The 12,101-nt window shown below is 34.2% G+C and overlaps 1 protein-coding gene across 3 annotated transcripts; it reads left to right on the top strand.

The window, feature by feature from the left end:
- On the top strand, nt 1,240-11,659 carry LOC109838060. Of its 3 annotated transcripts, XM_020406513.1 has the most exons (10): nt 4,445-4,880; nt 4,953-5,208; nt 6,276-6,445; nt 6,539-6,607; nt 8,551-8,730; nt 8,823-8,984; nt 9,127-9,404; nt 10,926-11,016; nt 11,120-11,224; nt 11,332-11,659. In XM_020406513.1, exons 2-8 carry the CDS (start codon nt 5,183-5,185, stop codon nt 11,004-11,006), a joined length of 966 nt encoding a protein of 321 aa, XP_020262102.1. In that variant the 5' UTR covers nt 4,445-4,880; nt 4,953-5,182; the 3' UTR covers nt 11,007-11,016; nt 11,120-11,224; nt 11,332-11,659. The 3 variants fall into 3 exon arrangements, with proteins under 3 accessions (XP_020262103.1, XP_020262104.1, XP_020262102.1); XM_020406514.1 differs by lacking the exons at nt 4,445-4,880; nt 4,953-5,208 and adding an exon at nt 1,240-1,380 and having other exon boundaries at nt 6,279-6,445; XM_020406515.1 differs by lacking the exons at nt 4,445-4,880; nt 4,953-5,208 and adding an exon at nt 1,240-1,380.

Genomic DNA, 12,101 nt, shown 5'->3' with positions numbered 1-12,101 from the left:
ATATACATGTGAGGGTATTTATGTCAATTTATATACATTACATTCTCTTCCCTTCTTGTTATTACACTTTCCAAACGGGGTGAAATAACTTCTCCTTGATTCACCTTACTAATTTCCCAAACAAGTTTTAGAAATTCCCTTCCCTTCCCTTAACTTCCCCTTGGTTCCCCTAACTTCCCTTCACCCCCTCCAAATCCAAACAAGCCCTAAAGAAATATAGTTCCCTTCCTGCTTCGCACGTTTATCGAGATCCTCTCTAACCTCATTTTCTCATCACTCTCTTCTTCTCAAGATCCGACACTGCAAGCTGTTCGTCTTTGACCCCTATAGCTTCGCTCCGTCTTCGCTCCGTCTTCATCTTTGCTCTGTCTTCTCCCCTATAGCCAAATCAAGGAAGCTACTGCCGCTGACACGGACCGCCACAAGCTTGTTCTCCTCAGCCTCAGCTAGGAGACCACCACTGACCCCAAATCCCTCTTCTTCACATAGTCTCAATTTAACCAAACCCTCAATTTGAAGCCCTCAATTTTTGGTGAAAATCTAGTATGGCGAAAGCAAGTTTATCAACTAAATCATCTAAATCAGCAATAAGAAAGGATGAGTTATAAGTATCAATTCTGAATTTATCCACTTTTGTTCTCATTGTGTATTTATCCACAGTTGTATGTAGAATCATGTTATTCTCTCTTGTGTTATGTTTTACAGCACTACTACAAAAGCCTCTTATAATAACAGTTAATTGATTAAACTGTTGCTATTAGGGCTTATTGATACAGTTATTATAAAATCTGATCCTTTCTTTCTATTTGAAACACTTGCCAACTATATCTCAATTAAATTAAAAAGGAAAATAGATATTTCTATTAAAATTAAGGCGGGAAACCAAATTTGTGGGGATCAAATAAAACGGGGGAAACCAATTAATTAGGAAAAGGTGGTGAAATTCTCCCTCAAAACTGCTCTGCTCTCAGCCTCTCACCCGTACCTCCCCATGACGCAAAACCTCAGCAATTTTTATTTCCCCCTCAAAAACCCCTCCGCTCTCAGCCTCTCACTCGCGACGAGAACCCCTCCACTCTCAGCCTCTCACCCGCGACCTCTCCACGACTCAAAACCTCGGTGATTTTTATCTCTTCATCAAAACCCCTCTGATCTCAGCCTCCCACCCGACCAAAACCTCCCCACGATCCAAAACCTCCCCTCTCAAAATTTTCAATTGACCTCCGATCTCACCTTGATCAAGACCTTGAGACCTACGCTTTCCCTTATAATAACAGATATTGTGCGTCTCTGGTCTTTTTTATTCGTGCAATTGTGGTTGTATCTCTCTCCTTTCTGATTTCTGGCAATTGCATGCGCTGATCTCCTCACTTCACAAAGGTATTTTGAATTTTCCTATTATTGTGATTAAATTATTTATTCAACTTGTAAAAAATTCCCATTCCCTTGTTGATTCTGTGCATGTAATTTTGTAGAGATAAACTCTTTGTTTTTCTATTCTATACAAAAAAGAAGTAATTTTAGTTATTGTTCTTATTAGGAAAATCGTAATCAAGATCTAAATATTTCATGCTCCCCCTCAACCAATTTGAAATTTCTAAATATTTCGGTACATAGTAGTCTTTTTTTGTTTGAAAATTTATAAACTATTTTTTAGGATTAAAAGAAAAAATTTATGATATGTTGCTATGGGATCTCAAAACCTATTATCTATAAGTCATGTCAGAGATATTCATAATCATGTCAGATATTCATAATCATGTTTTTTGTCATTTTAAGGCCTGCGAAATCGATTTTAAGGCATGACAATGCGTACCTCGAAAACAAACATGTCTTCTTTGTAATTGGCAGTGTCCTCTGATATCTCCCATAATTGCATGGTATAGATATTTATTTTCTTTATTCAATATTTATCGGCAGAAAGCCCTATCCTATCTGTACGTAATTGTAAGTATAATGGTGATGAGTGAAAGTTTACCTGCATATATGCAATTAAGCTCCACTGGGAACTTGCAACCACTGTAAACTTGTGCTCCTTTGCCAGTTGCTTTAGAAATATATATAATCTTTATGACTCAATTTGTTCTCTTAATGTGTCTCTCTCTAGATCATGATAGCTTTTTAATAATAGGTTATAATGTTGAATTATTTTTACTTTTATTTTTTTGAGTAAAATGGTGGACAACTATCCCCATGTTTCATCAATTAAAATGAGTTTAACGGACATTATTAATTTTGATTTACGTGACTAATGCGCTAGTTTGATCGCTTCATCTGTAGCAGTTGTATAGCTCTGTGTATGGTATGGTGGCTCCAAATTTGATTATTACCTCATGTACATTTATTTTTTGTTATGAGAAAAAAATAATGGAAATTAATGATGAGAAGGCAATAAACAACTAGGAGGGCTAGCTTTGTTAGAATTATAATATTGCAATAGATGCATAAGCCTATGACACTTATTGTGATAGTATTCTTGTACAAATATATGTTTGATTCATGTAAATCTAGACAAATAATCTATTTTTTCCTTTTGAAATTAATATAATGAATTTTATATGTCAATTACTCTATTAGATACCTTGAGACATGGAACACGATTACATTGTCGAGAGGAGTTGGATGTATAAGGAGGAAAATGAACGCTTCAAAGATTTTTATAGCTGGAGTCGAATGTTTCATTGAGTTTGCACTTCAGCATTTGGTAGAAGGTCGGTCCAATGTATGTTGTCCATGTAGAAAATGTCAAAACCGATATAGCTATGATACGAAAACCATTAAAATGCATATAGTCAAGAATGGTTTTGTAGCTATGATACGAAAACCATTAAAATGCATATAGTCAAGAATGGTTTTGTACATGGCTACACTAAATGATATTTTCATGGTGAAAATTAAAAGAGGCTCCGGGAGAAAGCAATTAATGTGCTTCCATAAAGAGATGACATGGCAGGAATTCCATTGTATTCGGCTTATGAAAATGACACGACTTCAGATTCATCAAATAGAACAAGAAGAGATAAGAATACAAAAAACTTTGAAAACTTGATCGAGGATGCAAAGAAACCACTTTATCCTAATTGTTAGAAGTACTCAAAATTGTCTTTTATTGTTCGTTTGTTTCAAATTAAGTGTTTGAATAAATGGAGCAATAAGTCACTCCAGTCTTCTTGAGCTGCTTAAATATCTTTTACCTGAGGACAATCTCGTGCCAAAGACATGGTATGAAGCAAAGAAGGTGATGGATGAAATGAGTTTAAAGTGCAACAAGATACACATGTTGTAACGATTGTGTGCTATTTAGAGGGGAATATGAAAACTTGAATTCATGTCCCGCGTGCAAAGAATCAAGATGGAAGCAAAGAAGAGAAGATTCTCGAGGTAAAAATATTCCTATTAAGATCCTTCGTCACTTTTCGTTGATTCTAAGGTTGCAAAGGTTATATATGTCCAAAAAAATAGCTGTAGACATGACCTAGCATCACAACGCTCCTACGGAAGACGAAAAATGAATCATCCTAGAGAATCTGAAGCTTGAAGAGATTTTGATGCAAAACATCCTTCACTTGATATGGAACTTCGTAGTGTAAGGCTTGGTCTTGCTAGTGATGAGTTTAGTCCTTTTAAATTAATGATAGGCGGCAACCAAAGCACATGGCCTGTGGTTTTGATTGCATACAACCTTCCACCATGATTTGCTATGAAGCAATCTTTCTTCATGTTGTCCCTTTTAATAGATAGGTCAAAGTCACCTGGTAATGATATCGATGTCTACTTACAACCCTTGATTGATGAGCTCAGCACTTTATGGGAAGATGGTATCGACACATATGACGCGACAAATGATAAAACATTCAAGATGAGAGCTTCCATTTTGTGGACAATCAATGACTTCCCTACATATGGTATGTTATCAGGTTGGAACACTAAAGGGTATATACTGCATGTCCTAGTTGTCATACTAACCATGGTTCCATATACTTACCTTGTAACATAAAATGTGTGTACTTAAGGCATCGCCGCTTTCTATTGACCAATCACTCACGGAGAAATGATAGGAAAAATTGTAATGATAAAGTGGAGAAAGATACTGCTCCTATTCCATTATCTAGGCATGATGTATTAAATCAGTGGCAAAATTACAATAATGTGGTATTTGGAAAGAGAAAAAATTCTGAAAAGCAACCAACACCAAAATGTTGGAAAAAGAAGAGTATTTTCTTTGAACTACTATAGTGGAAAACATTATTGGTGCGTCACAACCTAGATGTTATACACATTGAGAAAAATGTTTGCGATAACACATTGAGTACTCTATTATGTCGAGATGGAAAAACAAAAGACAATCTTAATGCTCGTAGAGATTTGCAAATTTTAAACATCAGGAAGCCTTTACATCCTAAACGGATAGCTAATAGAGCAGGAAAGTTTGTATTGCCTCATTCATCCTATAACATCAGCAAAGAGGAGAAAGAAAGTTTCTTAAAAGTTTTGAAGGACTTAAAACTTCCTGATGATTTTTCTTCAAACTTCTTAGGACAAGTTCAGATTCGAGAAAACAAGATCATTGGCTTGAAGAGTCATGACTATCATGTTTTGATGCAACAACTCCTTCCATTAGCCATGAGAACATCACTTAGAAAGGATGTAGGTCTTGTTTTGAATGACTAGTGTAGCTTCTTTAGAAAATTATGCTCTAAGGTCATTGATGTAGATCTGATAGAAAAGCTTGAGCAAAGTATTCCTATTATTCTATGCAAGCTTGAAAGGATTTTCCCTCCAGCGTTCTTCGATGTCATGGTACATTTGACTGTCCATTTAGCGAAAGAGGCTAAACTCACATGACCGGTTCAATATCGTTGGATGTACCCTATTGAAAGGTATGGTAAAAGGAATTATATTCACTTTATTATATATTTATTCTAGAAGTATAATTTATAATTTCTATGTAGGTATTTGCTTACACTAAAGAACTATGTACGAAATAGAAGCCGTCCAGAAGGTTCAATTGCTGATGGGTACTTTGATGGAGGCCACAATATTCTGTGCAAGTTACCTTGATGATGTGGAGTCAAAACTTAATCGACCAGTGGGACTTCAAGAAGGTCCCCTGGGTACATGAAAGAGTCAAAAGCTATCGGCCTCAGAAGTGTACCAATCATATCGCTTTATACTTGACAATATGGAATTAGTACACCCATATCGAGAGTATGTTTTGTGGATCTGTTTTATAGTTTCATTAATGTTTTTTTTATTTTAATACGATATTGGTAATTTAGGTTATATGATATACTTGTAAAGCAAAGACATTCTCATTGGAACAACCGCCAAGTCCAAGTTAAAGGACAGAAATTTTGTTGACTGGTTTAGGTCTCATGTAAGCTTTCAAAACTACTTTACTTAAACTTTATAATTTTTCATAATAGCAATTTCTAATGCATTTATTACTTTGTCATAGATTAATACATTAAAAAGACAAAATGTTCATTTAGATGAGGAAGTGATCAATCTCGCTTTTGGTCCTCTACCCGATGTTACATGTTATCCAACATTTGGTGTCAATGGGTATAAATTCGAAACCAAAGCCGTCGAGGCTACAAGAACAACACAAAACAACGGTGTTGTGACTGTGGGTGATGAGAATAAATTATTTTATGGGGTAATCAATGAAATATTAGCTATACAAGTGCCAAAAATGAAACCTATTGCTTTATTTAAATGCACTTGGTATGACTATAGAGAAGGATCAGGAAGGAAGAAAGATGATTACAATCTTATATCCATTAATACAACTCGAAATAGCTACAATGCTACATAGATGAGCCATTCATCTATCCATCACAAGTAAGCCAAAGTGTATTACTCAAAGGATCCTAAAAATCCAAACCGGAGTGTTGTGTGTCATTGGAAGCCAAGAGATATTTATGAAGTTCTTGAAGAGAGGCAACATACAGAAGGAAATTGAACATGAAGATATTAATTTTGTTCAGAGCGTCGATCCATGTATCCCTTCAGAAGGCATTACAATTGATGATGGTAATATTGAGTGGGTTAGAGAAGATATGGGAATTGGCACATTTGTAAGTCAGAAAGATCTCGAGGGAGCTAAAAGTTTTCTTGGGAAGAATAAAAAGAAATATCAGGTATTTTAGATGATATTTTATCTTAATTGAAAATTTATTCATAATATTTATTCTATGTGCTTATGTTGAAAATATCCTTTCTTATATATGCAATAAATATTTATGATAAATATTGATGAGAACTTGTTCCAGTAGGTACAAGATGCCATCTAAAGTTGCTAACCTGATAAAAAAGAAGAGTACAGATATCCTTGGGAAGAAGAGATTATATGATGAGCCCTCTACTGAACCCTATACTGAGAAATTTATGGACACATATAAAAAAAAACAACCTAATGATTGTCATAAATCAAGTACTACAGGTATTATATTATTTCGTTTAAAAAATCTTAATTTCAACATACTAGATTATTTGGAGTGTTTATATTTGTACATCATATTTGGAAAATATGCAGATTTTTTCAGCTTTGACAGATCACACATAGTTAACCAGGTTGGCAATACAACTGCAAAATCCATGACAGGTATTATTTTTTCTCTTAACTTTGTAGGATATTTGTAGTATTTTCTCTTAAATGTATGTAATCTATAATTAAATAAGAATTATTTACAACTCATTGGATTCAAAGAAAGATTTATGTATATGGACGTAAATATCATTTTTTTGCAAGCAGCAGAAACATGTAACCAGAAACATGTCAATTTATCTGTTTACACTTCAATTAATCTATATCATTATTTGTAGAGAAAATAAATATCTGCAGATTACCCAAATAACCAAATACCAGAACATGTCAAATATCTCCCCATTGCCATATAAGCAACAGTTATGAAAACTAGGATCCTGTCAAATGCATGCAAGAAATTAAAAAATGGACAACTATTATTGATATAACTAGTTCCCTCTAGCTGTCGTTGGTATTAGATAGTTTTAATTACTTGAGGTTTAAAGAACTGCTTGGTGATATATGTATTGTCAATATGTATTGTCAATATGCACATTCCAGAACTTCCTGGTTATTTCAAATTACCTGTACTAAATCTGTAATATGTAGCCTACTATTAATGTTTCATCCAAAAAATTCTTCGGAAAACTAGTATTGTACAGAATCTCTCTTCAGAAAACTCGATAACCTTTGCTTGCTTTTACAGAGTGATTAAAATAGTCTTATCCACGTTGTATTCCTCGTTGGAATTTTTTTCCAGAACAAAAAATTGATTTTAGTTTATGAAATTTCCTTTTTCACTGTAACCTCTCGGTCACTCCCTGATAATCACACTTTGTATTCAATTATTGGTTGCCATTGCATCTGTAATCAGTTGATTGCGTGTTGCTAAGCTGTCTTTGTTTCTTCATTTGATACCATTATCTCTAACTTCATTATCGGCTTTAGCTTCTTGTGTTATTTTGGTTGTATCTAATTCTTAACCACCAAGTTTGATGGTCCTTTCAAGATTTGTTTCCTCTTCAAGGTATGATACAACTTGCCTGCAGGATATAATATCTATACTACTTGTTGAAGCACCGACAGTATTTCGTATGATTGGAAAACAATACCAACTGAAAGGTTGGAGAAACAATAGCAAGTGAAAGGTATTCCAGCCGAAGTAGTATGAAGAGGCTTAGAATATCATTACAAATTCTCACCTTTGATTAATTGGGATTTCGGCTGTTTATAAGGATTCCTTTCACTTACCGTCATGTGTTGTTAGTGAAGAATTTTTTGGATGAAACATTAATAGTAGGCTATATACTAGAGATTTAGTACAGGTAATGCATGTAAAATAAATAAATATAACACTACAGCTGCATATAAAATAAATATTTGCGAACCAAATTTTTATGGCATGCATAAGCATATGCAAAAAATCTATTGTCTTTACTGTCCAGGGACTGCATGCAACAGTTAAGTATGAAGCTAATTTGTATCATGGATTCATGAAAAGAATAATTACTCACAACGCTTGCACTAGTCTTTTCCCCAAGAGCAGCAAGAAGTCTGGAAAGTTCTGATCTTGAATCAGCCAAAGCTTGAAGAAGTAGTGCCCTTGAACTAGTTTTTGAGTATATGTTTAAAAAGTAGCATTGCATAATTATAGCATGAAACCAGTCATGTTCACTGAATTTGGAGGTTTAACTTTCTGCTGGGTGTGACTCATGCACATGGCCATGAGATCCTCTCTATTCCAAGCATATTTATTATTACTTGGAGAAGTTTCAGGTATTAGTTAGCTTTAAATCAAAGTTCCTCGACACTAACCTGGGCCTTAATTTTAGACTAAAGTTTCATTGTCTGACATTATTCGGTTTAAATTGTTTGTAGTTTCTAAACAGTCTGACTCCATTTGTATAGTCAATTACAATTTAAATTGTGCATTTATAGATCACTTCATTCGATGTATAGTCAATTACACTATTATACATTTTAGTTACAAATCATGACATCGATCATTTGTTTTCTCTTAGTTTCTCAAGTAAGTCGTCCAAAACGAAATGCGCCTTCTGTATATTGTGGTAATATTAGTCCTCAAGCCCATGTGGTTCATGATCACGTGCCAACTGTTGACGATGCAACTCCAATTATTGATGGTAATGATGGTGAAACTTGCTTTATTGATAACGCGGCCAATTTGCTGCTTTCTGCAGGTATTTCTATTGTTTAGTAGTTACACTTTTGTTATTTTAGCTTATTATAGCATGAACTCACTTATGTAATGTTTTATGTCATTGCTTTAAAGTAAGCCATGACAATAACAAAAAAGGTAATAGGAAACCTACTAAGTTGGAAACTTTTCGTACTCCGCCGGGGCAGAAGCATATGGTTACTTGGAGAGATGGGCAACCTATTAGTCGCACTGCGTTTCAGTTTTCCCAGGAGCTTGGTTATTATGCCCGGATAGGTAGGCTATTCCCATTAGGTAATGAGTGGAATGATGAGTCTCGAGAAAAGATGGGTGATGTTATGGAACTTATAAAGGTATATCTTTTTATTTTTTATGATTTAAAATTGATTTATTTATCTTAGGTTATTGACCCTTACAGATTGCTATTTGTTTAAGGATTATTTTATTTGGGAGAGCGAAGATGAAGACCCTAAAAACCCTGGAATCAAGTTGTCGGTGAATATGTTTATAGTTGTTCGTTGGTACACTCTTACGGTGCAGGCGGCATTAAGATCTTGGAAAACAACACTAAAGAAAAAGTATTACGATCAGTGGAAAAATGCTTCTCCCCAGCAGCGTTATCTTATTGTCTTTGATAGAATCACTCGCAATGTGTGGGAAGACTTCGTCAAATATATAGACAATCTCGATAAGAAGGTAATCTTTTAACGAATGTTCTCAATTTTTTTTCTTTGGGTCATTGAATAAGTCTTTTCATTAAACCAATAGAATTAATTAGTACCCGAGTTTAAAATTTTTCAAAATTTTCACGCTTCGACAGTTACGAAACACCAAAATCTGGAAAATAATTCTACTTTCTCTGAAGTATTACAATCTGTGCATATGACAACAATCTAAATGGAGGTTCACTGAGTTTAGGTGTATCTTTGAGGTCAAATGTCAGAAGAGACCAGTGCATAACCTCGGGCATAAACATAACAATTTCAGACAGATGGAAAAGTACAGTGCAGTATCAACAGGCAAGAACATAATATTAAGTTTGATGTATTATCATTTGCCAAAAATAAGAACAAAGTGCAGTATCAACAGGCAAGAACATAATATTAAGTTTGATGTATTATCATTTGCCAAAAATAAGAACAATATCAAAACATTCATCCTGATTTCCAAAATTTAAGTTTGATGTATTATCATTTGCCAAAAATAAGAACAATATCAAAACATTCATCCTGATTTCCAAAATTGTTTAGGTCCACAAATGATTTGTTTTTCCTCATTCCTGAGTATCCATATATGATGCAATCTAGTCTTTTTGTCCCACTTCATGATTGCTTTGAAGGGATAATAGAAAGCCCCAGGCTTAACTTGCATTCATCCCTGAGATTCTAAACAACAGATCTGTGAACTCACAGTACATAGAAACTTAAGCCGTCATAGGGTTTATACAGGCTGGAACTACATGATTCATGTGTTACCAAAAAGGGTCTGTTGACTTTTCAACATCAGTCCCCAAAACACATTTGAAAAGTGTCCTTGTTATTGTGTGCTTTGAAAGTAACTCTTTTAATTTAATTCATTCTTTGAAATTAATCTCCACTATGTCTTGTTTGTAACAATGATAATTATGCATGTGTCTTTTGTTAGTGTCCACCAAATGAATTTGTAATCCAAGTTGTTGGAAGAAAACAACACCTTGTATTGTGAAGTAGTTTCAAGTTTTGTAAATCATTGGTTGCATAAAGAATCATATTCCTTATGTAGATTCCCGATTTAGAAACTGAATGAATATACAAATGCAATGCAAGCGGAAATCAAATAGAAAAGTTAATTCATACGTTGGATCTCAGACCTGGTCAAGTGCACATGCAAACATATCAAGCACATGTCCTTGATGTACAAGCTGTTTCGAGAGCACCTCATAGAACTTGACAGCTTTACTGTAAAGAGAGCTGAGCTTTTATCTAAGTCCTTGTGAGAACGAATAGGCTCAGATAAATTATTGGATACAATCTGTAGAGGTGATATCTTAGATTTGAATTTGCTGAGTGAATTTTATCTCTTTGTTCTTGTCAAATATCTTAGATTTGAATTTGCTTATGCTGTTGAAAATCCGTTAACTATTATATTAATATGTTTTGGATAGAATCTCAATGTGCTTGTGAACTCAAATATTTCATGCGGGAATCTTATTTTATCTCTTTTTCTTTCTAAATCCAGAAGGAGACATCTACAAATATGATAAATGTTGGAAAAAAAACTTCGGCATTGTTTGGGATAAAAATCTATGGCTCGAACTAAGCACAAATTGGTAATAACTAAATATCATTATTATTAATTGTTACTTTAATGCACACATCTAAGTATTAACTATTTAATTGTTTCGGTTCTTGTTTCTTTTTTTTACTTGATAGGAGTTGGATCCCAAAAGTTGTGATCTGTTCGATGAATTTGTCAAATCTCATAAAAGAAAGAGGGGTCTTGGAGACTATCCACATGAGGATACCAAAGATGTTTGTGTAAGTTTTACTTGTGGTTCTTCTTCCTTAACAATATTTCTCTTAGGATATGAATCTAAAATTTTAATGATATTTTTGTAAGGTTATGAATCTTAATTTGTATGCAGGAGAAGATTATTAAAAGGGTTGAGGAGCTCAAAATTCAACTTCAAAATGCTTATCTAGCAACAAAAGCTCGTCGATTGAAGCTTTAAGTTGTTCTCGATGAGGTAGCAGGAAAACACCACGGGGGTTATGAGAGAGGATATAGTGCTGGATACGAAGGAAGGGCAATAGTCCACCATTTTTCTATATCCTATAACATCAAGGGTAATGTAAACAATTCTGAACTTAAAGAACAATTACATTCTGCGAACCAAAAAATCGAAGAGTTACAAAAGAGCTGAGGAAGCAGAAAGAGAAAATAATGAGGATAAGAAATGACAATATTTGATTAGTTGATGTATTTTTGAATTTTGAAATTTAAAATTTGAAATTTGAAATTTGAAATTTAAAATTTAAAATTTAAAATTTAAAATTTGAAATTTAGTTTAATTTTAGTTGAGTGATTTGAGAGATTGTTGTTTGTTTCTATTTTTATTGCACGTTGTATGCACGTAGTTTTTTTTATAAATAAGGTTGTATGAGACTGTTGAAAATCAATGAATTATTGAAGAATGAAATGAAAAATTGCATTGGCTTAATTTGGTGTGAAACCGATGGGTGTGAAACCCTAGGCTAGTGCTTGTCGTTTCTTTCCTCAGCCGCCACACAAACACCGTTTCTCTTCTCTGTTCATCGTCTTCAACCTCTCTTCTTACTCCAAATCACCACCACCAGCCACTTCCCCTCCTCCTTCCCTGGCTTCTCCACCCGCAGACAGCCCCGTCACCAGACC

Source organism: Asparagus officinalis, chromosome 4 (assembly GCF_001876935.1).
Source record: "Asparagus officinalis chromosome 4, Aspof.V1, whole genome shotgun sequence".
In the NCBI taxonomy this organism is placed as follows: Eukaryota; Viridiplantae; Streptophyta; class Magnoliopsida; order Asparagales; family Asparagaceae; genus Asparagus; species Asparagus officinalis.
The sequence above is the reverse complement of the archived record's forward strand: the minus strand, read 5'-3'. Positions and strand labels throughout refer to the sequence as shown.

Excerpts from the sequence above, each read along its gene's own strand:
- LOC109838060 (XM_020406513.1), top strand. The coding sequence starts at position 5,183 with ATGGAATTAGTACACCCATATCGAGA. Across the intron at positions 5,209-6,275 it reads TTAGTACACCCATATCGAGA|TAGGTACAAGATGCCATCTA; the intron begins GTATGTTTTGTG and ends AACTTGTTCCAG. Across the intron at positions 6,608-8,550 it reads AACTGCAAAATCCATGACAG|TTTCTCAAGTAAGTCGTCCA; the intron begins GTATTATTTTTT and ends GTTTTCTCTTAG.